At 42.3% G+C, this 27993-nt stretch overlaps 2 protein-coding genes across 3 annotated transcripts in view; both read right to left on the reverse strand.

Moving 5' to 3' along the window:
• LOC128564988 (L-lactate dehydrogenase C chain) overlaps nucleotides 1–7978 on the reverse strand; it is a 38798-nt gene extending 30820 nt beyond the window's left edge. The window contains exons 1-3 of the mRNA XM_053561145.1: nucleotides 7539–7978; nucleotides 5369–5486; nucleotides 659–832 (exon numbers count right to left, since the gene is read on the reverse strand). Coding sequence (XP_053417120.1) covers nucleotides 659–832; nucleotides 5369–5486; nucleotides 7539–7664 — 418 coding nt within the window. The 5' untranslated portion in view covers nucleotides 7665–7978. The remainder of the gene's footprint in view (nucleotides 1–658; nucleotides 833–5368; nucleotides 5487–7538) is intronic.
• A 137-nt stretch (nucleotides 7979–8115) lies between these two features.
• Nucleotides 8116–26603, reverse strand: LDHA (lactate dehydrogenase A). 2 transcript variants are annotated; one of them, XM_053561144.1, is made up of 8 exons: nucleotides 26463–26603; nucleotides 24143–24292; nucleotides 22551–22668; nucleotides 20410–20583; nucleotides 19825–19998; nucleotides 17591–17708; nucleotides 15657–15780; nucleotides 8116–8256 (listed from the first exon to the last, which is right to left on the reverse strand). In XM_053561144.1, exons 2-8 carry the CDS (start codon nucleotides 24266–24268, stop codon nucleotides 8131–8133), a joined length of 960 nt encoding a protein of 319 aa, XP_053417119.1. In that variant the 5' UTR covers nucleotides 24269–24292; nucleotides 26463–26603; the 3' UTR covers nucleotides 8116–8130. The 2 variants fall into 2 exon arrangements, with proteins under 2 accessions (XP_053417119.1, XP_053417118.1); XM_053561143.1 differs by lacking the exon at nucleotides 8116–8256 and adding an exon at nucleotides 13656–14400 and having other exon boundaries at nucleotides 26463–26600.
• Nucleotides 26604–27993: the final 1390 nt, after the last annotated feature.

A 27993-nucleotide genomic window follows, 5' to 3' on the forward strand; every position in this document is an offset into this window, starting at 1 on the left:
AAGAAAAATAACTGCAGTTTATTGTGAATAAATGTACTTTAATGGAGTTGGATTTTTTTTACTTTCTTTTTTTTTTTTTTCAGAGACAGAGTCTCACTTTGTCACCCTGGGTAGAATGATGTGGTATCACAGCTCACAGCAACCTCCAGCTCTTGGGCTTAGGCAATTATCTTGCCTCAGCCTCCCGAGTAGCTGGGATCACAGGTGCCCGCCACAATGCCTGGCTATTTTTTGTTGCAGTTTGAACCCACCACCCTCGGCATATGGGGCAGGTGCTCTACTCATGGAGCCACAGGCGTTGCCCAGGATTTTGTTTTTTGTTTTTTTTTTTAAAGAATGGTATGGGGCGGCGCCTGTGGCTCCGTGAGTAGGGGCACCGGCCCCATATACTGAGGGTGACGGGTTCAAACCTGGCCCCAGAAAAACTGCAACAACAAAAAAAATAGCTGGGCGCTGTGGTGGGCACCTGTAGTCCCAGCTACTTGGGAGGCTGAGGCAGGAGAATGGCCTAAGCCCAGAAGCTGGAGGTTGCTGTGAGCTGTGACACCACAGCACTCTACTGAGGGCAACAAAGTGAGACTCTATCTCTAAAAAAAAAAAAAAAGAATGGTATGGAAAAGCAATCATTACACAATGAAAGGGAAGCGAAAAAACTCACCTGGATTTGAAACAACAAGCATCTTACAGTCAGGACTATAACGGACTATGGCAGGAATGATTGTTTTCATGATATTCACATTACGCTGGACCAGGGCAAGGCGACTTTCTCTCTCCTTCTGCCTTACACCTGCTGTGATAATAACTATTTTGGAGTTTGCAGACATACTGTAATCTAAAAAGGAAACAAAACTAATATTTGGATCTAGGTTGCCACAGCCTCTGTGCCTTAACTCTTTAAAAGTCTGTTAGGTTCTTGATATTAAGTACTCATATGCCTTCATTTCTGGCATTTGCAGATGCAAAGACTTTCCAGGCAGTAATATTACCATGTAAAACCCAAAGGGAGCCTTGTCACTGAGAATTGCCAATTTTCACACAGCCTCCTCCAAAATTTTTACAACAAAACCTACCATCCCCTTTACCTCCCATTCCCACTTGTTGTTAAGACCCAAGGCAATGAAAGTCAGCTCTCTGGGTTCTTAGAAATACCATAATGAAGCAGACTTATAGAACTCTGAAAATATATGTGTCCGTTTCCTGAAAACATATTGAAATTATTTACTTCTAATTATTATAAGGGACTTGGTTTGAGACCACAAATAAGTTCTTAATCCACACAAGAAAATAAAGTACCTACTAAATGTGATAAAGAGTTGTAAAATTGTTTCACCTATTGCAATCCAACACCAACTTTATTTGTTTCCTCTTTTTTATTTCTGGTTGAGGGGACAAAGAATTAGGTTACAACGTTTGCATCTGTTAGGTATAGTCCCTGTTGTAGTTGTGTCTCATCCCCAGGAGGTATGTCATATACCCCCACATTGTGCCCATTAAATAGGACACACCAATCCCCCTACATTTATTTATTTGAGACAGAGTTTCACTCTGTTGCCCAGAGTAGGGAGCTCTGGAATCAGCCTAGCTCACAGTAACCCTAAACCCCTGGGTTCAAGCAATCTTCCTGCCTCAGCCTCTCAAGTAGCTCAGACTACAGGCACCTGCCACAACACCTAGCTAATTTTTCTATTTTTAGTGGAGATGGGGTTTCACTCTTACTCAGGCTGGTCTTGAACTCATGAGCTATAGCGATCCTCCTGCCTCAGCCTACCAGTGTGGTAGGATTACAAGCTTAAGCCTTAGCATCTGGCCCCAGTGCTGATTTTATACAATGCTTACTAACCCATTCAAAACTTTTGCAAAAATCATTGTATAGTTGGGAGTTATTTTCCATACAGATGTCAAGAATTAAATTAGTTAAATTATCTTATTAGATAAAGTCTTTATATCGGCGGCACCTGTGGCTCAGTGGGTAGGGTGCCAGCCGCATATACCAAGGGTGGTAGGTTCAAACCCGGCCCTAGCCAAACTGCAACAAAAAATAGCTGGGTGTTTTGGAGGGCGCCTGTAGTCTTAGCTACTCCAGAGGCTGAGGCAAGAGAATCGCCTAAGCCCAAGAGCTGCAGGTTGCTGTGAGCTGTGACACCATCGCACTGTACTGAGGGTGACAAAGTAAGACTGTCTCAAAAGAAAAAAAATAAATAAATCTTTATATCCCATCTCTATTTAAAAAGAAAAACACTCGGGCGGCGCCTGTGGCTCAGTGAGCAGGGCGCCGGCCCCATATGCCGAGGGTGGCGGGTTCAAACCCAGCCCCGGCCAAACTGCAACAAAAAAATAGCCGGGTGTTGTGGCGGGCGCCTGTAGTCCCAGCTTCTTGGGAGGCTGAGGCAAGAGAATCGCTTAAGCCCAGGAGTTGGAGGTTGCTGTGAGCTGTGTGAGGCCACAGCACTCTACCAAGGGCCATAAAGTGAGACTCTGTCTCTACAAAAAAAAAAAAAAAAGAAAGAAAAACACTTATTTTTAAGGAAAAACCTTTCTTGTTTAAGAAATCTGCTTAATTTTTTTTTTTTTTTTTTTTGTAGAGACAGAGTCTCACTGTACCGCCCTCGGGTAGAGTGCCGTGGCGTCACACGGCTCACAGCAACCTCTTAACTCTTGGGCTTACGCGATTCTCTTGCCTCAGCCTCCCGAGCAGCTGGGACTACAGGCGCCCGCCACAACGCCCGGTTAATCTGCTTAATTTTTAAGATATTACATCTCCATGTATGATCATTCTTGTACCTTTCTAATGCAAAAGAGGTGAAAATTTATGAAACATCAATACCATGTTTTTCTGCCCCAGCTGAGATTTAATTAGAAAGACAAACCTAGAACTATGGCACGTTTTAGGCTGACATGTTACATACTAATCTAAGAGATTAATAACACAGCAAGTAAAAGTTCTGTAGTAGGAAGTTCTTCTCCCTTTCCATACACATAGTCTACTAATTCCTGCTCAAAGACTTTGCTCAAACTGACCTTCCGCATAAAGCGTTATGTAACCACAAAAATCCAAAGTAATCTCAATCTCTTCCTCATGTTCTCTCTCTCTTTTTCCCTCTCTCCCTCCTTCTCATCCTCTTTTCCTTTTCCTCTTCCCTCACTCAACTTCTAAAGGATAAACAGGCAAAAGACCTTGCAGCTTCTCTAGTATTATCTCTTCATAGTTTATTTTATTTGAAATATTCTGTCAAATTCAGTGTCTTCTTATGAACACAGCCTTAACTTTATATTTTCTATTATTTATGCTTTTTGTGTCTTTGTATTTAAGAAATTCTTCCCTACTCTGAGATCATAAGGATATTCTATGTCATCATCTAAACAGTTTTGAAGTTTTCACTTTTCACATTTTATTCTTTAACCAACCTGGCTTTGATTGTTGTGTGTGCTATCAAGTAAGGGTTCAATTTTATTTCTTTTTCCATAAGGATAACTATCACCATAACAAAAAAATGTTATCAGTGTTATATAAAAATCTTACATTTATCTCTGTACTTAACGAGTATAGCTTTATAATAAGTCTCATTTAGGAAAGCAAGTTCCCACCCCCTTGTCCTGTAAAAGTATCTTGTTAGCAAGAAGCAGTGGCTTCCACCTGTAGTCATCGGAAGCTGAGGTGAAATAATTGCTTAAGGCCAGTTCAAGCCCAGCCTGCTCAACAAGACCCTCTCTCAAAAACAGGAGGAAAAATGCCTTATCTATTCATGGACCTTTGAATTTCTAAATGCATTTTAGAATTAGCTTGGCATGTCTAAAAACAATGAAACCTGTTAGAGTTTTGAGTAGGATTACTTATAATTTATAATCAATATAGGAATAAAGGGCTGGGCATGGTGGCTCACACCTGTGATCTTAGCACACAAGGAGGCCAAGGTGAAACCATTGCTTGAACTCAGGAATTTTTTTTTTTTGAGACAGAGTCTCACTTTGTCATCCTCAGTAGAGTACTGTGGCATCAAAGCTCACAGCAACCTCAAACTTTGGAGCTCAAGTGATTATCTTGCCTCAGCTTCCCAAGTAGCTGGGACTACAGGCAAATACAATGTCTGGCTATTTTTAGAAATGGGGTCTCACTCTCGCTCTTGCTCAGGCTGGTCTTGAACTCATGAGCTCAAGCAATCTAACCCACCTTGGCCTCCCAGAGTCCTAGGATTACAGGTGTGAGCCATTGGCCCCAGCCCCTGAACCCAGGATTTTGAAGTTGCCATGAGCTAGGGTGATACCATGGCACTCTGGCCTGAGCAAAAGGATGTGACTGTCTCAAAGAAAAAGGGGGTGGGGGGAGAAAGGACATCTTACAATATTAAGCCATCTATGAACAAGTCATATCCCTTCATTTAGACCTTATCTTTCAATAAGGTTGTATGATTTTCTGTACAAAAACTCATACCCCATGTACATCCTGATGGATGATATTGTAAATAGCAGCTTTAAATTTGTTTTTCTTGGGCTGGGCAAGGTGACCCACAGCTGTAATCCTAGCACTCTAGGAGGCTCAGGCGGGAAGATCCATTGAAATCAGGAGTTCAAGACCACCCTGAGCAAGAGCAAGACCTCCATCTCTACCAAAAACAGAAAAATTAGCCAGGTGTGATGGAAGGTACCTATAGTCCCAGCTACTTTGGAGGCTGAGGCAAGGAGATCGCTTCAGCCCAGGAGTCTGAGGTTGCTGTGAGCTAGGCTGAGGCCAGGGCACTCTAGCCCCTGCAAGAGACTGAGACTCTGTTTCAAAGAAAAAAAGTACATATCCTTGGGAAATTATACAGAGAGAATGATAAGTTTAAACAGCATTTATATGTCAGTTATATAAAAAGTATATGCACAGAAGAAAAGTACACAACATCATTAATAGAAGAGATTCAAAATTTTCATTATACTTCTCTGCATTTTCTATATTTCTTCCAATATAATCAAATGCTCTTTTTATTTATTTATTTTTTTATCTTTTACTGAGACAGATTTTCACTTTGTCACCCTCGGTAAAGTGCCGTGGCGTCATAGCTCACAACCTCCTCAAATTCTTGGGCTCAAGCAATTCTCTTGCCTCAGCCTCCCTAGTAGCTGGAACTACAGGCACCCACCACAACGCCCAGTTATTTTTTGTTGTTATTGTTGTTTTAGCAGGCCCTGGGCCAGGTTCAAATCCACCAGCCCCGAAGGGACGCCTTAACCACTGAGATACAGGCACCCAGCCAAATGTTCTTTTTTAAAAAAATCTTTTAAACTAATGACATGATTCTATTTTAAAGTTTTTATTTATTGATATCAGTTTGGTAAAACTCATTACTTTTATTAAGCTCTGAAATAACTTTATAAAACTAAAATTAACCTTTTCCAGAGGAAATCTTTGAAGTACTGAAGAAAAGGCTGCCGTGCTGAAGATCCATCATTTCTCCCCTCAGTTTATCTGATGCAACATCAACAAGGACAAGTTCATCAGCCAAATCCTAAAATACATGAAGATGCTAAAGAAAATGTTCTGGGAAATGTTCCTACTTAAGTTTTAGGAGAATGAGAAAAATTTTCAGGTGGCTAATTTATGATCAAAGGAGTCTTATAGGGAAAATCTATATTAAAATAGTTTTATATTAATTTTAGAAAATGATATAAAATAGTTTTATGAGCCTAGAGAATGACTAGAAGTCAAGATAAACACTAAGAAAAAAGTGCTTTGCCTTCACATAACTGTTGCAATTTTTTAGAAATGGGTTTTTTACCCTTTAGTTAACAGTTTAAAACCAACGAAAGGTAAGAAATTTCTTTCAGAGGATTTTATTACATTTAACCTTCAACCTAATTTCAGTTGTCTGAAACTGCTTTTGGAATGCATCCTTACCCGCCAGGCACAGTGATGGCTCATGCCTGTAATCCTAGCACTCTGGGAGACCAAGGCATGAGGATTCCTTGTGCTCAGGAGTTTGAGATCAGCCTGAGCAAGAGTTAACACCCTGTCTTTACCAAGAATAGAAAAACTAACCAGGTGTCAGGGCAGGAGCCTGCAGTCTTAGCTAGTTGGAAGAATGAGGCAAGAGGCTCGCTTGAGCCCAAGAGTTTGAGGTTGGTGTAAGCTGTGATGCCAATACCCAGTGTGATGGAGTAAGACTCTGTCTCAAAAATAAAAAGAAAAGAAAAGAAAACATAGGGAAAAAGTTTACAATGAATTTGGCAATAAGTTTTTGGGATATGATGCTAAAAGCACAGCAAACAAAAGAAAAAATATACTAGACATTAAAATTTCTCCCATTAAAAAAAAATTTCTCCCATAGAGTGAAAGCACAAAACTTCACTTGATCTTGATTTTCAGTATAAAGATAGACCATGAACCCTGGACCTGATCATTCTTCTGATCCTCTGAGTTTTAAGCATGTCAGAAAAGTTACCACAAAGACAACTAATTTGTGGTAAAAATAATTTGTAAAAAATTTAAAACTTCTATGCATCAAAATGACAAGGCAACTCATGGAGTGAGAAAAATATTTTAAAATAATTTATCTGTGGTGGCTCACAGCTATAATCCTAGCACTTTGGGAGGCTGAGGTGTGTGGACTACTTGAGCGCAGGATTTCGAGACCAGCCTAAATAAGAATAAGACCTCATCTCTATCAAAAAATTGAAAAACTAGCTGGGCATTGTGGTGGGTACCTGTAGTCCTAGCTACATGGGAGGCTATGGCAAGAAGATTGCTTGAGCCCAGGAGTTTGAGGTTGCTGTGAGCTTTGATGCCACAGCACTCTACAACAAAGTGAGACCCTCATAACATAACACATAAATAATTTATATGATAAGTGGCTAATAGCCAAAATATATAAAGAACTCCTACAATTCAACAACACAAACAACTTGATTTTTAAAATGGCCAATTGATGTGAACAAGCATTCCTCCACATACGATATGTTAATACAAATGACCTAAAAGCACAAGAAAAGATGCTCTGAGAACAGAGAGGAAAAGGAAAAATCAAAGCAATTCCATTGTTATTTTATTAAATGTGAACTCACATGGCAATTTGTGGCATAACAGCTCATGTGCAGGATAACTGAGTCTTGCTTTTTTTTTTTTGGCCAGGGTTGGGTTTGAACCCACCACCTCTGGCATAGGGGGCTGGCGCCCTACCCTTTGAGCCACAGGTGCAGCCCATTTTATTAAATGTGATACTTTTTGTTTCACAATAAACATGTAATACTTACACAACTTTTTAGAATATACAGTATAATTGGAAAATGATTTTCACCCACTACTTTTTGAGTATAATAAAATACTGAATTGCTTCCACAGAAAATATAATACTAAAAATCCAAATAACTTGTCTCCTGTGAGTAAAATTACAAGGTCTGACACACTGTAAGCTACAAATAGTTTTTTAAAATGTGTCAAAATCAGATGAGAGGTTATGTATTTGATGTCAAGGGATTCGCCTTGCAAACTAGAACTCTTCAACATCTACAAAATCTAAAAGTGCTCACTTGACTTCTAGCTACAGTACACGCTCATCACTTACCTTTATTAAGATACTAATAGCGCAAGCCATGCCTACAGCACCAACCCCAACGATAGTGATTTTACGCTGGGAATCTTTATCTTCCGCAACTAAAGTCTCAATAAGTTGTTCCTTGATAGTTGACATTTGGAAAACCTGATAGGAATAATGCAATTTCAGTGTAATCAAACTTCCTAAATTAAACACGCGCGCAGCTAACACGTATTAGCCACACTGAACTACCTTTTGAGTTTGCAGAATGATGGAGCTGAGGGTGGGGGAGAAAACAAAGAATTCTCTAGTCAAAGGGTCGGGAGGGTAGAGCAGGGACCAGTCTATTAATGTTAGGGACCCGGACACCGACAGGCTTTTTGATTTCTCTCTGCCCCCAGCCACCACGGCCACCCCAGCACCAGACTCTCACAAATGCTTAGCTTGACGCAACTCTGTACAGATAGCCCGAAAGATGGCCCGAAAGTGCAAAGCACCGTCTTTAAGGAAGATACAAAAGTGACCAAAGACAAATACACCAACAGTTGGGACTGGAAAACAACCGACGGTTACAATTCCCGGGCCACTCCGCACGCACGCTCCCAAGGACGGCTCTCTGTCGTCAGCACGCACGCTCCTCCCCCGCCGGCCCAGGCGCAGGCGCGATGGCGCACGGTGGTCGTGTACGCGACTTATGGCTGAGGTGTACGTCGCGGGAGGGCAGATGCGGCGAACTTCTGGACCTGCCCTAGGAGTGTACAAGATGCGGATATTGAAGTATTGTTTCATTTCCCTCAGCCGGCCCAGGCCTAGATCTTATTTTAGGATCTAGGTTTCTTTGGGGAACCACTACCCACCCGGCACCCGGCCGCTGAGGGACCAGGCTGGAGGTTCCCGCGGAAGGAATGCGCCTGGGAGCGCCTGCTGGTCTCAAACTCCTGGGCACAAACCGTCCTTCCGCCTCGGCCTCCCAACGTGCTGGAATTTCGGGCCGCGGGTGGGAGTCACCACGCCTGGCTTGAGGATTTTGATAGTTCACGTTATCACACTTTGCCCACTCATTTGTTTGCAGGAATTTAAAAAATTACTGATCTCTGTAACTTTAAGACCTAGTCCTGAAAGAAAGTTTGAATTTCTCTCGAGAACAGAGTGTAGTAATGGAATGGAAAGGTTATGTCTAAGTTTACTACTTATGCTTTTTATGTACACTGAGAATTTGTAAGTCACAGAATAGGATAAGGGGACAGACCTCCTTCATCTTTTTTTTTTTTTAAGAGACTGTGTTTCCCCCTCTTGCCTCTTATTGCCCAAGATGGAGTGCATGGATTGCAGTGGCACAATGATAGCTCACTACAACCTCCACTCCTGGGCTAAAGCCATCCTTCTGCCTCAGCCTCCCAAGTAGGTTGAACTACAGTGTGCACCCAGCTAATTTTTAAAATTTTTTATAGGGACAGAATCACTATGTTGCCCAAGCTGGTCACAAACTCTTGTCCTTAAGCAATCCTCCTGCTTTGGCCTCCCATAACCATAGGATTACAGGCAGCCTATCTTGTGGAGTATTTTCCTTTGAACCCTTTTCAAAATCTAAAGGATAATCCATTTTCCATATATGAGCATGTAGTGTTTGTTTATAATGTAGTATAAGTTATGCAAGAACCCTGCTTTATACCCTTCAATGGCTTTCCATTATACTTAGAATAACCAGTTTTTACCACAATCTATAAGACTTAAAAGATTTGTCCTACTCCAAGTTCATCTCAGGATGCTCATCACACTCTCTTCCAACAAGACTTTGGACAACTTTTTCTTTGCTCAGGACTTTTGGTGTTCTCTATATCCGGAAAGCTCTTCCTCCAGCCCTTCTCAAGATTAATAGTTCATTTTCAGTTTTCAGCATTAATGGCAATTCTTCTAGTGTTCCTTGACCATTACCACTTACTTTGTCTCTCATCTAATTCTCTTATGGCACTTTTCTCAATAAACTACTAACCCTATAGCAGATAGGGGCAGCAACCCCCTTGTTAGTCCTGTCCACCACACCTCATAAAGCTGTATACCTGCCTCAGTACCCTGGTGGCCAAGAAAGGTATCATCTTGGCAATGAAAAAACCACGCTAGATGAAGAGCACTGAATCTTCATCCACACTTGCCCAAGTATTCCAATCTTACTTTTTATTTGATTGCAGTAATGCAAATATAGAAGAGCCAGTTGTCTTTACTCTTGTATATTGTAACATTTACCAGAGTAGGCACTTAGGCACTCAGTAAAGAATTTTGAAAGACCATGGCTTTGAAGTACTGATAGCTTTATTTTGGCAACATGGGCTTTTTTTTTTTGAGACAGCCTCACTATGTCACCCTCGGTAGAGTGCTGTGATGTCACAGCTCACAGCAACCTCCGACTCTTGGGCTCAAGTGGTTCTCTTGCCTCAGCCTCCCAAGTAGCTGGGACTACAGGCGGCCGCCACAATGCCCAGCTATTTTCTTTTGTTTTTTTGGTTGCATTTGTCATTGTTGTTTAGCAGGCCCGGGCCAGGCTCAAACCCACCAGCTTTGGTTTATGTGGCCCAGCATCCTACTCACTGAGCTACAGGGACCGAGCCAGCAACATGGGCTTTAGAGGAGTAAAACACATGGAAGGACCAACTTCTGAACACACCATTTGCTTCTCCACTAATTAGCAATTTGTGTGAGATGGAGCTAAGCCCATTTTTTCCACTTCCCAGGGTTATGACAAAAAGAAATGGCTTCTAGAAGAGTTGGCCTATTCTTTGGCCTGGGGCATGAAGGTAGAGGTGAACCTAGAATACTTGTGCCAGTAAGTAATGAAGTTTTACAAGATTAAATCTAAAAATTCCTTTTAAATGAATTGAATTAACCTATTTCAGTTTAAGTATATTTTTTGGTCATATTGGTATTGACTAATTTATTATATCAAATAATATGATATTGGTTCGTATAAAAAACACTTTAAAAAAATAACTACTATGGCTGGTTGAGGTGGCTTGTGTCTGTAATCCTAGCACTCTGGGAGGCTGAGACCAGTGGATTGCTTGAGCTCAGGAGTTTAAAAAAAAAAAAAAATTAGCCAGGCATTGTGGTAGGCACCTGAAATCCCAGCTAAGGCATTGTGGTAGGCACCTGAAATCCCAGCTACTTGGGAAGCTGAGACAGGAGGATCAGGAGTTTGAGGTGCTGTGAGCTAATGATGATATCACAGCACTCAACTTCAGGGCAACAGAGTGAGACTCTGTCTCAAACAAAAAACAGGGGGAGCAGGTGCTGTAATCCTAGCACTCTGGGAGGCCGAAGTTGGAAGATTGCCTGAGCTCAGGAGTTCAAGACCAACCTAAGCAAGAGTGAGACCCATCTCTACTAATAACAGAAAAACTAGGCTGGGCACCCATAGCACAGTGGTTAAAGCACCAGCAACATACACCAAGGCTAGTGGGTTTGAACCCAGCTCGGGCCAGCTAAACAACGACAACTGCAACAAAAAAAAATAGCCGGACATTGTGGCAGGCATTTGTAGTCCCAGTACTTGGGAGGCTGAGGCAAGAGAATCGCTAAAGCCCAAGAGGTGGAGGTTGCTGTGAGCTGTGAAACTATAGCACTCTACTGAGGGTGACATAGTGAGACTCTGTCTCAAAAAAAAAAAAAAAATTAGCCAGACATCATGACAGATGCCAATATTTCCAGATATTTGGGAGGCTAACACAGGAGGATCACGTAAGCCCAGGAGTTTGAGATTGCTGTGAGCCATGATGATACCATTATACTCTACTCATGGCAACAGAGCAAGACTGTCTAAAAAAAACCCAAAAATTAAAAATTAAAAAAAAATTTTTTAAATTCAAAGCAGCACCCATAGCTCAGTGGGTAGGGCGCTGGCCACATACACCAAAGCTGGTGGGTTCGAACCTGGCCCAGACCAACTAAAACAACAATGACAGCTGCAACAAAAAAATAGCCACGTGTTATGATGGGCACCTGTAGTCCCAGCTACTTGGGAGGCTGAAGCAAGAGGATCACTTAAGCCCAAGAGTTTGAGGTTGCTGTGAGTTATGATGCCATAACACTCTACACAGAGCAATAGCTTGAGACTCTGTCTCAAAAAAAAAAAAAAAAAAAAGAGGGTGGTGCCTGTGGCTCAGTGGGCAGGGTGCCAGCCACATATACCAAGAGTGGCAGGTTCAAACCCAGGCCCGGCCAAACTGCAACAAAAAAATAGCCAGGCGTTGTGGCGGGTGCCTGTAGTCTCAGCTACTCTGGAGGCTGAGACAAGAGAATTGACTAGGGGTTGGAGGTTGCTGTGAGCTGTGTGACGCCATGGCACTCTACCAAGGGCAATAAAGTGAAACTGTCTCTACCAAAAAAAAAAGTTAAAAAATTTAAAAAATGTTTAATTAAATCTGAGCAAAAGCAAAATCCCATTTCTACTAAAAATAGAACAAACTAGCTGGGTGTTGTGGAAGGCACTTGTAGTCCCAGCTACTAGGGAGGCTGAGGCAAGAGGATCACTTCAGCCCAAGTTTGAGGTTGCTGTGAGCTGTGATGCCATTGCACTCTATCTAGGGCGATAAAGTGAGACTGTCTCAAAAAAATAAAGTAAATTTTTCCGGCAGTGCCCATAGCTCAATGGGTAGGATGCCGATCACATACACGAGGGCTGGTGGGTTCAAATCCTGCCCAGGCCAGTTAAAAACAATGTCAACTGCAACAACAAAAATAGCCAGGCATTGTAGTGGGTGCCTGTAGTCCCCGCTACATGGGAGGCTGAGGCAAGAGAATCGCTTAAGCCCGAGTTTGAGGTTGCTGTGAGCTGTGACACTACAGCACTCTACCCAGGGTGACAGCTTGAGACTGTCTCAAAAATAAATAAATAATTTTTTAAAAGACTAGCTACATGCCTCAAAGTTTACAAAAGTCTATGGAAGTAACTACGGGCTTATTTGAGGGGATAATTAAAATGTTCTAAAGTTAAGTAATGGTAATGGTTGCACAACTACATGAATATTAAAAGTCCACAGAATTGTATACTTTAGTATAACTGTCTCTTTTTTTTTTTTAGAGACAGAGTCTCACTTTATCGCCCTCAGTAGAGAGCCGTGGCGTCACAGCTCACAGCAACCTCCAACTCCTGGGCTTAGGCGATTCTCTTGCCTCAGCCTCCCAAGTAGCTGGGACTATAGGCACCCGCCACAACACCTGGCTATTTTGTTGTTGTTGCAGTTTGGCTGGGGTCGGGTTTGAACCAGCCACCCTCGATATATGGGGCCAGCACCCTACCCACTCGGTATAAGGCACCACCCCATAACTCTTTCTCTTAACTAGCTCTCAGGAATAAAAACAAAAGATTATACATACAGAAATGATGACAACAGTTATTCCAGTTAGCCTCAACAAATACAGTTTTTTAATATACAGCAAAGTATATTAAAACTTGTTTGTAAAGGAAGTAGTACCAAAACAACTCAATTGATCTAGTTATACCTTTTGCTAAAAAAACAGCACCACTGAAAAACACATCATTGCAGGGGCTAGGCATGGTGGCTTATGACTGTAATCCCAGCACTTTGGGTGGCTGAGGCAGGAGTATCATAGCCCCCACCTCTACAAAAAATTAAAAAATTAGCCACACATGACATTATGTGCCTATAGTCCTAGCAACTTAGGAGACTGAGGTGAGAGGATTGAGCCCAGGAGTTCAATGCTGCAGTGAGTTATGATCATAGCACTGCACTCCAGCCTGTGCCACAGAGTAATACCCTATCTCTTAAAAATCATTGCAGAATTGCTCAAGAATAGCCTAATATTTTCAAAAACAGCAGCTTTATGACTTTTTTTTTTGAGACAAGAGTTTTATGTCACCCACGGTAGAGTGCCGAGGTGTCACATCTCACAGCAACCTCAAACTCTTGGGCTCAAGCAATTCTCCAGCCTCAGCCTCACAAGTAGTGGGGGCTACAGGCGGCTGCCACAAAGCCCGGCTATTTTTTGCTGTTGTAATTGTCATTGTTGTTTGGTAGGCCCGGGCCAGCTTCAAACCTGCCAGCGCCCATGTATGTGGCTGGCACCCTAGCCACTAAGCTACAGGCACCAAGCCATGACTTTATATCTTAATATAATGAATTAACAAAGTAGTCACTGTTCAAGGTTTATTGGGTAGTTCAGTTGGTATGACATTTGAGTAGTTGGTTGCACTGTTTACATGTAGATCTTTCTTTTTACATTATACGGCAATGTACACTACTGATAAATACAGCGCATAAAATAAGATCCTTTACAACAGTTATGTGCAGGACATGCAATGTTGGAATTTATACATTAGCTCCCCGGATGTGACTGATTGGGAAAAGGGTGGACTAGGCATGTTGGGTAAAGGAACCAGAAGTAATATAACACCAGTAAACACACATCTGGTTCAAAGGGCAACTGCAGCGTGTGCCACATTGGCAGTGATGCCTCAGCAGTGGCGCAACTGTTTGTCTTACACTAATCCATTTAGGACTACACAGGGTAAGTAAGGTTCATCTAGTATCAGGATACAACTGTAGGGTTTACAAACCCTTCTCATTTTTAACTTTAGGACAATGATGTTCTTCCTGGGCCATCTTAATATAACTGTTTTAATCACAAATCAGATAAAAAGGACAACATGCACAACTTCCAACTAAAATCCTGTTGTAGCCTAGACAGTGAAGTGCTATGACAGTAGAAGACTTTAAAATTGCAGCTCTTTTTGGATCCCCCAAAGTGTATCTGCACTCTTCTTCAAACGGGCCTCTTCCTCAGAAGTTAGAGTCACCTTCACAAGGTCTGAAATTCCATTCTGTCCCAGGATGCAAGGAACACTAAGGAAGACATCATCTTTTATTCCATAGAGACCCTGAAGACAAAATGAAAAACATTTTAACCTTTTGTTTATGTATTTCAGGGTTTCCCAGGATTTATATTCTCTTATAATTATGAACCTTATTTAATACAACTTGATAAGTAGAAATTCCTTTCCAGGTGTTTAGTTAGGATGTAATGAACAGTGTCAAAGTCATTAAAGGCAGCACCCATGGCTCAGTGGGTAGGGCGCTGGCCACATACACTGAGATTGGTGGGTTCAAACCCAGCCCAAGCCTGCTAAACAACAATGACAACTGCAACCAAAAAATAGCCCGGTGTTGTGGCAGGCGCCTATAGTCCCAGCTACTTGGGAGGCTGAGGCAAGAGAATCACTTAAGCCCAAGAGTTTGAGGTTGCTGTGAACTGTGATGCCACAGCACTCTACCAAGAGCAACAAAGTGAGACTCTGTCTCAAAAAAAAAAAGAAAGCCATTAAAATAGCAACAATAACTCTAAGTTGAATGTGATTTCTATTTTTCCCAGTGGAAAAATAATTCCTTTTCTTTACAGTCTTTTCTACCTACCTCAACATAATTTAGAGTTTTTTGGTCAAGTTACCAAGAATCTATGGGCTTCAGGAGTCCTCAAACTATGGCCCACAGGCCACATGAGGCGGTGTGATTGTATTTGTTCCCGTTTTGTTTTTTTACTTCAAAATAAGATATGTGCAGTGTGCATAGAAATTTGTTCATAGTTTTTTTTTAAACTATAGTCCGGCCCTCCAGCGGTCTGAGGGACAGTGAACTGGCCCCCTGTTTAAAGTTTGAGGACCTCTGAACAATCTCAGTGGACATTAATCCTAAAACTCAACCATTTCTTCCCCCAAAAGTTGAGGGTACATTAATTTATCTTATTTAAATCAGTGATTGAGGCCTGGCACCTGTAGCTCAACCACTAGAGTGCCAGCCACATATACCAGAGCTGGCGGGTTCGAATCCAGCCCCGGCCTGCCAAACAACGACAACTACAACCAAAAAATAGCCAGGTGTTGTGGTGGGCACCTGTAGTCACAGCTACTTGGGAGGCTGAGGCAACAGAATCACATAAGCCCATGAGTTTGAGGTTGCTGTGAGCTGTGATGCCACAGTACTCTGCTGAGGGTGACAAAATAAAACTGTTTCAAATAAAAAAAAAAAAAAATCAGTGCTTGAGGACTTAATATTAATCTAACTGCATTCTCAGAATAATCTTTTTTAAAAAGCCAAGAAGGAAAGCATTCCTATATAGTGTAATACTACATAGACTTACCTTGATCATGGTGGAAACTGGATGCACACGCCTGAGATTCTTCATCATGCTTTCTGCCAAATCTGCCACAGAGAGTCCAATGGCCCAGGAGGTGTAGCCTTTCAGTTTGATCACTTCATAAGCACTATAAGGTAGGAAAAGGTACCAAAAGGTGGAAAAGTAAGGTGAGAAAAACAAAAGTCAAAGCTTTCATTACAACATGGTATATAGTAAATAATTCCACCATATTGCATTTTATCCTTAAGAGAAACATCTGCACCAGGATTTTATGTACAAGGGTGTTCAGAACAATATTGTTAGTTTTAGCAAAGGCATGATCACATGTCCAATGCTCCCTAACAAGAGAATGGATAAATTGTGGTCGGTTAATACAACAGATTATATAGCTATCAAAACAAATAGACCACCTATAACAAAATTGGATGATTCTTAGAAATATTAGATTTTAAAAAGTAAATCCAAGATAACACATAACACATTTAACTCAGGATTGTCTCAAGCAGGAGTGTAAGGAAGACAGATCTATTTGTTTTATTATCTCCTAGCCATCTGGACATAATTGAATGAGAGTTTTTTAGTCAGGCTATCTATGATATCTCTATGTTGAACAGTCCTAGTAGACATTAATCCTGAAGCTGGGGGAAGGGGCATGGAATTCACTTTATTTCCAAACAACAGTCAACAAACACTATAGTTGGTTGATAGCTACTGTCAGTGTTTCTTGAGTTGAGTGGTGGGTTCACAGTTATTAATTTAAAAAATGCAAATAAGGGGGCCTTGCCTAGACCAATCATTTATATGTCATGAACCAAGGATTATGATTCATTATTAAATTCTTTAAGCCTAAGGCCCACATATGACCACATAAGTAAATAATGACACCAAGTTAAAAGCGTCCCTATTTCAATAATTTCTAATATTTAGAAATATTTGTTTTAGCGTCATTATGAATCTAGACATTGCTTAAAACTCGTAATAATAGCTATATCTCCATTCATGAAAACTATAATAGAAATTTAAAAGATTTTATTTGTAACTGAATAAATTATATATGCCTTTGAAGTAAAGACAATCTAACTTGTCTTACTGTAATAGTTTACAATATAAGCAAACAAAGATTTATCAGACCATAGAGAATTATGGCATTAAAAAAACCGACTTTATACCATCACATAGAAGATTAGTGTGTTTATGGCAAACAAACCAACCTCAGACTTTAGCACTAATAAATGTCTAATTATTATTGGGGGTGGAGGGTAGAGATAGAGTCTTGCTCTTGCTCAGGCTGGTCTCGAACTCTTGAGCTCAAGCGATCCACCTGCCTCTGCCTCCCAGAGTGCTAGGATCATAGGCCTAAGCCACTGTGCTTGGCCCAAATGTCTATACTTTTAGTATCTTCACTCATTTTGTTACACAGATGTGTGAGAATAAGTTTTTATTTCCATTATTTAATCGCTGTGTTGCATTAGAATTCCATTTTTAGCTTTAAGGGAACTGCCAAACTATTTTCCAGAGTGTCCATACCATTTTACATTCCTACCAGCAATGTATGAAATGATCCAGTTTCTCCATATCCTTGTCAGCACTTTTTTATTTAAGCCATTCTTTTTTTTTTTTTTGAGACAGGGTCTCACTATGTTGCCCTCAGTAGAGTGCGGTTGCATCACAGCTCACAGCAACCTCCAACTCTTGGACTTAAACGATTCTCTTGCCTCAGCCTCCCAAGTAGCTGGGATTACAGGTGCCCACCACAATGCCCAACTAGCCATTCTTTTTTTAAAACCTGTTTTTATAGTAGGACTTTTAACAAAGCTTAAGAAAACAAGTTCTCTCTCTAACAAAAAAGTACTCCAGTGCAAATGCTATTAAAATTTTAATCTTTTAAATGAAGAAAAAAGTAATCTTCCATGTTGCCAAATTGTGAGATCTATTACCTCTCAACCACCTGCTTGTGAACCTCTTTCCACTGCTCCTTATCTGTATCAGTGCCTAAATCTGGGTGTAGATTCTTTAGGGAGACACCAGCAACATTTACTCCACTCCACACAGGCACTAAAAGAAAGAGTACAGAAGACACTTACTTTTTTTTTTTGCAGTTTTTGGCCGGGGCTGGGTTTGAACCCACCACCTCCGGCATATGGGGCCAGCACCCTACCCCTTTGAGCCACAGATGCATAACAGACTAGTAATTGTGACCCATATTTCTTTTTCCTTTTTTTTTGAGAGTCTCACTTTGTCATCGTGGGTAGAGTTCCATGGCGTCATAGCTCATGGCAACCTCAAACTCCTAGTGACTCATATTTCTAATTCTCTTATTTTTTACAGAGGGTCACCCCCTTTTGATAGATGTATGAGTTATCACCAGTGTAGACCTCACTCACTTTTAGAGTAGATTTTATTTATTTTTTTATTTTTTTTTTTGGTAGAGACAGAGTTTCACTTTATGGCCCTGGGTAGAGTGCCATGGCATCACACAGCTCACAGCAACCTCCAACTCCTGGGCTTAAGCAATTCTTTGCCTCAGCCTCCCAAGCAGCTGGGACTACAGGCGCTTGCCACAATGCCCGGCTATTTTTTTGTTGCAGTTCTGCAGGGGCTGGGTTTGAACCCGCCACCCTCGGTATATGGGGCCAGCGCCTTACTGACTGAGCCACAGGTGCTGCCCATAGAGCAGATTTTATTTATTTTTAATAAACCGTTAGTCTCAGAGATTTTCATTTACTTAGGTTATATAAAACTAAGGCTTCTCTATATTCTAACCTGTTTTTCTGACCCATTGGAATGTTCAACCCATATATATTTGAAATAGTAAAGATAGTATGAGAACAAGGGGAAATTTTCTGAGACCACTGCACAAATTATAACATCTTTCAATTGTGATAGTAATACAAAAATTTTTTTTTCTGCACTCCATTTGGACTGGCTGACCTTTTCAGTACCAGGCAGTCCAAGTCAAGTATTAACAGGTGTGATATTAAATTACTAAGATCACTAAGATAGCTTGCTGTGATGTTATAGCTCACAGCAACCTCAAACTCCTGGACTCAAGGAATCCTTTTGCCTCAGCCCCCCCAACTAGCTGAGACTACAGGTGCCTGCCACAATGCCCAGCTAATTTGTTCTATTTTTTTTTTTTTGTAGAGACAGAGTCTCACTTTATGGCCCTCGGTAGAGTGCCGTGGCCTCACGCAGCTCACAGCAACTTCCAACTCCTGGGCTTAAGCGATTCTCTTGCCTCAGCCTCCCGAGTAGCTGGGACCACAGGCGCCCGCCACAATGCCCAGCTATTTTTTGGTTGCAGTTTGGCCGGGGCTGGGTTTGAACCCGCCACCCTCGGTATATGGGGCCGGCGCCTTACCAACTGAGCCACAGGCGCCACCCTAATTTGTTCTATTTTTAGTACAGATGGGGTCTCTTTCTTATTCAGGATGGTTATCAACTCCTGAGCTCAAGTAATCTACCACCTGAGCCTAACCAGAGAGCTAGGATTACAGGCATGAGCCACTAAGCCCAGCCTTAAAAACTATAGTCTTAACATGTCAATGGTAAGAGAAGAAATTTCATTCCCCATTTCCGTTATCATAAGGGATGTCATATAAAAAGACTAAAATAATTAACTCTGTGCCTACATTTTCCCATCAATAAATTCTTGAGAATGAGCACCATGCATAAGCACCTCTTCTCTACCCACTTAGATGGATTTCTTTAGAGTGATAAAAGAAAAGAAAGGTTACATTTTCATTGTTTTATTTGCCAAAGTAACATCACAAAGTGGTACAAAGTATCTGAACTGGTCTTATGTGAAATCTAGCTAGTAAGGTGCCTCCAACCATCAAACAATTAGTAAATCTAGAGAAAAGAGATATAAAATTAAGTACACAATTTACTTCAGGAAGCACTTTGACCTTCCCTCTCCCACTTCATTATTTCAAACATTAAGGGGGTGTAAATGTTTGTTACATTAACCATTTTATAATGGTTAAATCTGAGAAATGGCTAAAATCTTAACAATTCTTAGCATTTAATTATACAACATGGTAGATTTCAGGAAAGCGTTCTACCTTGACTAATGGATATCTAATTTAGGTTCTAATTTAACATTAAAATGTTAAATCAATTTTTTATATAATCTTTTTGAAAACCAAAAGAGAAAACAACTCATGCTTACCACTAGAGTCTCCATGCTCCCCAAGGACCCATCCGTGGCAGCTTAATGGGTGAACTCCCAGCCTCTCCCCCATCAGATAACGGAACCGGGCTGAATCTAGATTACAACCACTTCCAATGACACGGTTTTTGGGAAAGCCACTTATCTTCCAAGCCACATAGGTCAAGATATCCACTATGAAGAAAACATTTAGACAAAGATACTGCGTGAATCATTAGAGAATGATAGGCTACTCAAGATAGATGGTTCTGTATGGGTCTTGATATTGATCATGACGAATCAATATTTTTAAACCTCTGCTATGTATATCAAATCCATTAAGTATTCAAAGAAGTGTAGTTTTATGAAATCACACTGTGTACCAATTAATAAAATAATTACTTATAAACTTATCCCTTATCCAAGAGCTTTGGCAAGAAACTAATTTTACGTTCCAATCATGTTCAGAGGCACTGTATCCCCTTTAATGTTTTTAAATTAATTATTTTACAAAAACATAAACTTGCTCTCAGGAGAGAAATAATCAAAAAACATGTGCATACAGTTTTACTACAGCTCATCTATTCTTAGGCAGTTAAGTCTCACCTGGATTTGAAACAACGAGCAACTTGCAGTTTGGGCTGTATTTTACAACATTGGGAATGATGAACTTAAAGATGTTAACATTTCGCTGGACCAAATTAAGACGGCTTTCTCCTTCCTGCTGACGTGCCCCCGCTGTGATAATAACCAGCTTGGAGTTTGCAGTCACATTATAGTCTAAAGAAAAGGGAAACAATGACCAGATTAAGGCCTCTAAGAGAAATTCTTAATCTAACCAAAAAAAATTTGTTCCATTAACTTGTTTTTTGTTTGTTTTGTCACCCTGGCTCTGTCACCCTGGCTACAATGCAGTGGTGTCATCACAGCTCACTGCGACCTCAAACAATCCTTCTGCCTTAGCCTCTCCAGTAGCTGGGACTACAGGGATGTATTACCAAATCTGGCTAATTTTTCTCTTTTTTTTTTGTATGGATGGGGTCTTGCTCTTGCTCAGGCTGTTCTCAAACTCCTGACCTCAAGCAATCCTCCTGCCTCAGCCTCCCAAAGTTCTAAACTAGGAGTATGAGCCATTGTTCTTGGCCTTATTAATTTCTCATCTGGACAATTTCATCAGTGTTTTGTGGCAGATAAATACCACTAACGCTAACTAAATTTTTCCTTTGGTTTTTAGAGTTTTATTATTATGGCCTCTTAAATGGAGGAAAAGTATATCTACCTAGTATCTCGTTTTAGTCACATTGTAACTTTATTTAACTACAATTGGGGAGGAGCTAGAAGGAAGAAAGTGTATTATTTAATTTTCATATCAATTCCTTATACATTCCCCAATTTTTTGCTATCTGAGCTCAATACTCACACTCTTTCATATTTGTATTTCTACTTAACTATCACTCCATCAGCCCAGAGACAGGCAATTTTCTGTTTTTAATTTGTTTTGGGGTTTTTTTTCTTTAAGCAGAGACATCTTACACTTAACAAGCATGTTTGCTTCTAGATGTCCTGTACTATAAAATAGTTAACTCAGTGATGAAGATAACGGAGGGATTCACTTATCAGGTAAGAGTGGCCAATAATTTTAAAGTATCAAACATACTATTTGGGATTGTGTCCAAGTTTGCTGTGGTGCTACTGAGTGTGAAAAGGTCAAGCTGAAGGCTCATCTGCCCTATTCTCAACTCTGTGTTATATACGTGAAAAGATGTGGAGGGTTGGGAGTGAGTATTTGAAGCATTTGAAGTACTTGAAGTATTTGAAGCAATGTGGTTAAATACAGACCTAAGGTTTGGAGCTTTACTCATTACATTCTAATTCAGATGCTTTGTATATCACAGACAAATTAGATCTCCTTTAAAAATCATTTACTAGAAAGTGAAATTTTGATATCCACAAGCACCAACACAAAATTATCCCAAGGCTTGCCTAACACTCTAAAAACTCAGGGTGGCACCTATGGCTCAAAGGAGTAGGGTGCCGGTCCCATGTACCCGAGGTGGTGGGTTCAAACCCGCCCCTGGCCAAAAACTGCAAAAAGAAAATCATTAAAGAGCTAAGATTTCAAGCCTGATAAAGATTTTCAGTCTAGGCTCGGCGCCCATAGCACAGTGGTTACAGGGTCAGCCACATACACTGAGGCTGGTGGGTTCGAACCCAGCTCAGGCCACCAATGACATCTGCAACAAAAAATAGCTGGGCATTGTAGTGGGCACCTATAGTCCCAGCTACTTGGGAGGCTGAGGCAAGAGAATCACTTAAGCCCAAGAGCTTGAAGTTGCTGTAATCTGTGACACCACGGCACTCTACTGAGGGCGTCATAGTAAGACTCTGTCTCAAAAAAATAATAAATAAAGAATTTTAGTCTAACATGGATTATAATGTAAATTTGTTAAAAATCAACCTTTGCTGGCTTGGTGCCTATAGCTCAAGTGGCTAAGGCACCAGCCACATACACCAGAGCTGGCAGGTTCAAATCCAGCCCAGGCCTGCCAAACAACAATGACAACTACAACCAAAAAATAGCCGGGCATTGTGACAGGCGCCTGTAATCCCAGCTACTTGGGAGGCCGAGGCAAGAGAATTGCTTAATCCCAGGCGTTGGAGGTTGCTGTGAGGTGTGACACCATGGCACTCTACCCAGGGCAACAGCTTGAGGCTCTGTCTCAAAAAAAAAAAAAAAAAAAATCAACCTTTGCTAGAGACGATCTTTGGTGTTCTAAGGAAAAGGCTGCCATGTTGGAGATCCATCATCTCTCCCTTCAATTTGTCTTCAATGACATCAACAAGAGCAAGCTCATCTGCCAAGTCCTAAAAGACAAAAAAACTTTAGTTAAATAGGAAATTCATACTTCAAGATTTTTGGAAGAACAAGCAAAATTTCTATATTCCTGGCATAGGAGAGTAGTGCTACATTATTAGTACAGTATCATGCTATACTTCAAAGTAGAGCCAGGCCCAATTTAAACAGTTGACTCACAGATGACCCCACACATAACACTGACCCTCTTTGTCAGCCCTGATGGCCCCCTAGAGCAACCTCTACCAGAGTTCTACCAACACTAGTGTGAAGGGAGAACACTGGATTGGCAATGGTTAGAATAACTTCCAATTATGTAAAACTGCTCTGTTTACTCCCTCAAATTCAGTTTTATACACTGATTTTAAATAGGTGATACTAACCAGTATCTAGACTTGAAATTAAAAAGCAATATTTCAAACTATTCCCTGATTGTTTCCATATATAAATACTAAAGTTTGGCATAAAGACAGATTTGTACATTGCATAATTTGGCAAAAAAATATCTTTGTAGTTGAACCTATAAATGTCTGCAGATGCACCTCAGATCAGGAGCCACCACAAACAGCTTTAACACAAATGGGATGTGGTTGGTTGTTACCAAAAAGGTTATTCTAATCACAGATCTACCTTAAATCAACAATTGTACGTGTTCTGACAGGTTTTCTTGCCCACACCTGAGTCAGAGGCCATCACAGAAAAAGACCATAGGTATTCATTTACACGTGTGAGGGAAACAAATGGCATTAATTTCTGATCTAGTAAGGAATAAAAGTTGGTGTATTACGTGGCCTCTCCTCAGAGGATATATAGAACAACCTAAGTTGTTACAAGACCTTTGTATAGCTCATTTTTGCCTTTAGTTCCTTCTTACTTTCATCTATTTCTATCCAGAACCCAGAATCCATTATTTTGTTCTTATTAGGAATTCTAAATCTGAACTTAAAAGTGTTTTAATATTATGGGTTACCTCAATTTCTTTTTTATTTAAATCAGGTTTGAATACCGTAATAAGTTCTTTATTCTTAAGTTCTTTTTGTGTAATTGATAATTTTAGCTCCGTAATTCAGAAAAAAAATTGCCATCCAAGGCAGGAAGGACAATGGGGTTTGGGTGGGAGGACAACTTAAAGATTTCTCACATTCAGTATGATTTTAATTTTACCATATATATGTGTCATTTTCAATTCAAAAATTACTTTAAAAGAGTTTGGCCCTTCCTTTTCTTTGGTAGGCAATCTGTGCATTCTAATATGTAACAGTGAATTTTAGGAACTGGGTCTACAGTCCTGACATCCTTTGATACTTTTCATTTCAGACATCCTTTTGGTATATGATTATGTTTCAAGTTTGTTTCACATAAAGTTCTTTGAGTGTATGAACTTAAATACTTTTACAAACAGTATAATAACAATTCTCAAGAAAGGAGTTGGGGGAAGAGGTGGAATCAAAATATGTGCTTCAAGAGTGGTAGACTCTCACTTACCTTCATTAAAATACTGATGGCACAGGCCATGCCAACAGCACCAACCCCAACAACTGTAATCTTATTCTGGGGGGTCTGTTCTTCCTTTAGAACATTAAGAATCAGCTGATCCTTGACAGTTGCCATTTTGGACTTGGAACCAAAAGGGATCTATAGGGGAAAAACATTCAGTGTCACTGCATCCTTTTTAATGTTTATTCACCAAGAACTGTTCAGAGAAAAGCTTACTTTCTTTTGAGGGTTCTTGCCATTGAAAACACAAGAGATGATTAAAAGGGGAGAGGTAAAAACCCAGTCTAGCCAAAGAAGGATTGAAAGGCCTAACAGCAGACTTGGTCTTGGTGTGAAGCACCTCACCTTGGCATGCAAAAAGAATATCGACGTTTTGGTGTAAGTATAGCCTCCTGAGGGCTCACTCATCTTGGCTTATTTACCCCAAGTGGGGCTGGGCTTTCCTCAGACAAGATCTCAGTAAGCTGCCCACCCAGCTCCTTCAGCCACTCAGGCTCCTAAAACAAGTACGCCACTGCCAAGCCCCTCACGCAAAGACCGGAGGTCCGTGCAGAAAAGGGTCTTTAACCGCCACAGGGACTACCCACAAGACACGGGCTGAGAGATCTGCGCCTGCGCGCTTACTCGCGCTCCCGCTCCTCGCCCCCTCACCCGCCCCAGATGAAGGGGCGAAGATCAGGCCAATCGCTTGGTCTGCAGCTCAAGGGACTCTACGCCCCGCCCAGACCCGAACCATTAAGCTGGCACAGGAAGCTGGCGCGCGTGCGCGTCTCAGCACAGTAGGGCGGAGGTGAGTCTAGCCGCCTCCGGCCATTGGCTGATTGGCACCAGGCCAATCCCTGCCAGTAAGCAGAGATTATCCGGAGCTAACCCACTCCGTGGGTCAGAGGGAGGAGCTCGGATTCAGACTTTAGATTTCACCAGCCACCCGAAGCAGACGCTGGCCACGTGATAACCGGCTGGCAGCCTCTCCGGCCCCGCACGCGGCCAGAGCCAGACTTTAAGTCGCAATATGAGGAACTAGGGAGTGTTAACCAACGGGGAGGGAGTGTGGCTTATGCCGTGATCCTTGTTGCAACTGCATGGGGCCCGGCATGAAGAAATTTTTTCAGTTCAGTGAATGTAGAAATATCTGCAGAGGGCTTGAAGCATGGAGCCCTAAAGTTAACGGAACCCTGGAATTCCAGAGCCGGGGAAGGGGTTTTCCACTCTGTTAATTCAGTTCTACACTGCATTCACTGGAGGGAGGATTAAAGGCTGCATCCCCAGAGCATCGTGTCTAGTTTTGGCACCTCCCCAAAGGGCAAAAATATCTGAGAGGACCTCCACGCAGACAGCTCACAGTCACCATCAAGCTGGAATCAGGTCTCTCCTTACAAATCACTGCTATTTCTAGACAGCCTCATAAGGTTTCTACGGCCTGGCAAGGAGCAGGGAGTTCTTCCTGCAGAGACCTGCTGGCTTCACCAAAGCCTCACCCTAGGCTCCAATGCTCCCTTCAGTGTAGAGGTGGGAGGAGGGTGCATCTAATGGCTAGAGCCATGCAGAACAGAGTCTACCACTCACCACTGCTACGCATTCAGTGTGAACTTAGAAATGCTCCCTTACCCTCTCTCAGGTTTTCCCATTTGTTAAAAGGAGGGGATGGAACTGGATGATCCTACTTTAAACAGACCTTTTCAGGTGCGCAATGGCTGGGACTGTGACCACTTCATCTTTTCATTAACTGCGCTTAGCGAAGCCCGCGATACACCAATAGCTGCTTGTAATTCGCACAAAATGGACCCTACAATCTAATCTTCAGTCAGCAGCCACCCCCATGGAGCTCACCTCTCCAGCCTCCCAGGGGGAAAAAATGCAAACCACACAGCGCTCAGCCGTTTTCCGGGTTCCAGGAACCCGCCCCGGACAGGCCGAGGCTTTTTTGGTTCAATGGCCTCCGGGAATCCGACTTCGAGTTTAGTGCAGTTCGCGGATTTTGAGCCCAGAGGAATCCTCCGCCCTTTGGACATGTCACATTCTTTTGCATCCGCCTGTGCTTTCTACCTCAGGCTGGGTGTGGCCTCCTTCCCTAGCGAGGCCAGAGGCCACAGTTCCCGCTTGGAGCAAAAGCAGAGGGCAGAAAGCTCCGAACCCACCCCTGGCGCCGGGCATCACGCAGAGATACCGGGACCCTGCTCCTGGGAAGACGAGTCTACGCTTCCCGGGAGCAGGGACCCCTTCGCTAGCAGCACCTGGCAAGCAGAGCCCGAAGCAGCAGCTCGTTTTCCCTCCCCTGGGGCGCAGTGTGCGCTGGGCCCGACCGTACCGGGAATGCAAGTCCGGGCGTCGGGGGTGCACGAGACGATCTCAGGACTCGGCGGCAGCAACTCCAGCTCCTGGAGGAGAGTGCGGGAGGGGCCTTAAGTGGAGGAGCTGGGCTGACGTCAGTGGGGGGGGGAGCCAGGCGGACGTGCCGGAACCCACGTGTGGGTTGGGCTGGGGGCGGTCGCCAGGCAAGGCATTCGGGAGGCCTGGGCGGCGCGCGCAGCGGGACGACCCACCAGTCTGCTGGCCCACGTGTGCCAAGACGTCCAAGGGGCTGCTCGGAGCAACGCCGCCTGCGGCTACTGAAGCCTGGGCCGGAGCCACGAGCTGGAGTCAGGCAGACTCTTGGTTTGCTCTCGGTAAAACGTGGAGGTTGCCCTCAGGGAAGACTTGTGCCCAGAACAGCTTCTGGCACCTAAAAGGCATTCGACAAATAACTGTTGAATGAAAGAAAGAGAATATTATGGGGGCAAGACATGATTGCAAGAGGGACTTTACCTAACAATTGCAATCAGTGTAACCTGGCTTATTGTACCCTCAATGAATCCCCAACAATAAAAAAAAAAGAAAGAAAGAAAGAGAATACCTAGTACAGCGTTAGTCTGTCCTCCCTAAATCCAGCGATCTCCAAAACCTGACGCTGTTTTCCCCTGCTGAGAGGCTATCTGGGTGTCACACAGTAAAGCCCGGGCCGCTCGCGCGGGCGGTGACTGAGGTCCAGGTCTGCCTTTCCCACTGCCCAGCCTTACACAAGAGCTGTCGGTGATTTAACATCTCCCCATAAACCCCACTTCCCAACCCCTGGTAACTATGATTCTATTCTCTACCTCTATGAGTTCAGTTCTGGATTTTTTTAATAAACATATCTTTACCTCAAGTCCTTTATTCATGCTACTTCCTTTGCCTGGCCTACCCTCCCCCTCCATCACTTCTTTAAATTGTACCCCTCTTCAAGTACTCTCCACGTGGTGTAATATGAAACGTATTTGGCAAACCCTTGAGTTTACTAAAATTTCTTGATCCCTTTTTTCTCAATGAGTGTCTTCTGCAATGAAGCCCTTTTCCCTAACCCCAAGATAACCTCAGATTGGCCAGTCACTGGGCAGACCAAGCAATTAGAGGATTAGAAGGCTGGAACCTCATGCCCCACTCACCAACCTCTAGGAAATGAGGGGAGGCTGAAGGTTAAGCTCAATAAGAAATCTTCAACAGGATTTGATGAGCTGCTGGGCTGTTGAACACCAGAGTTACTCAGAGGTTGAAGGGCCCCTGGGCAGGCATAGAAGCTCTGTGCCCACTCCCCTATGCCTGGCCTTAGGCATCTCTTCAGTCTGGCTGTTCCTCTGTATCCTTTGTAACATCTTTTTATAATAAACTGAGTTCTGGGGCAGCGCCTGTGGCTGAAAGAGGTAGAGCGCCGGCCCCATATGCCGGAGATGGCAGATTCAACCCCAGCCCCGGCCAAAAAGTGCAAAAAATAAATAAATAAATTGAGATGTGTGAACCATCCCAGCAAATTTTCAAACCTGAGG

The sequence above is a fragment of the Nycticebus coucang genome, chromosome 14 (assembly GCF_027406575.1).
Source record: "Nycticebus coucang isolate mNycCou1 chromosome 14, mNycCou1.pri, whole genome shotgun sequence".
NCBI lineage: Eukaryota > Metazoa > Chordata > Mammalia > Primates > Lorisidae > Nycticebus > Nycticebus coucang.

Bases quoted from the DNA above. Each gene is read 5' to 3' on its own strand.
- LDHA (XM_053561143.1), bottom strand. From the start codon at position 24,268: ATGGCAACTGTCAAGGATCAGCTGATTCTTAATGTTCTAAAGGAAGAA. The intron at 20,584-22,550 runs GTTGATTTTTTT...CCTTTTCTTTAG, and splicing joins AAAGATCGTCTCTAGCAAAG to ACTATAATGTGACTGCAAAC. The intron at 19,999-20,409 runs GTGAGACTTAAC...TTTTCTTCATAG, and splicing joins GCTCGTTGTTTCAAATCCAG to TGGATATCTTGACCTATGTG.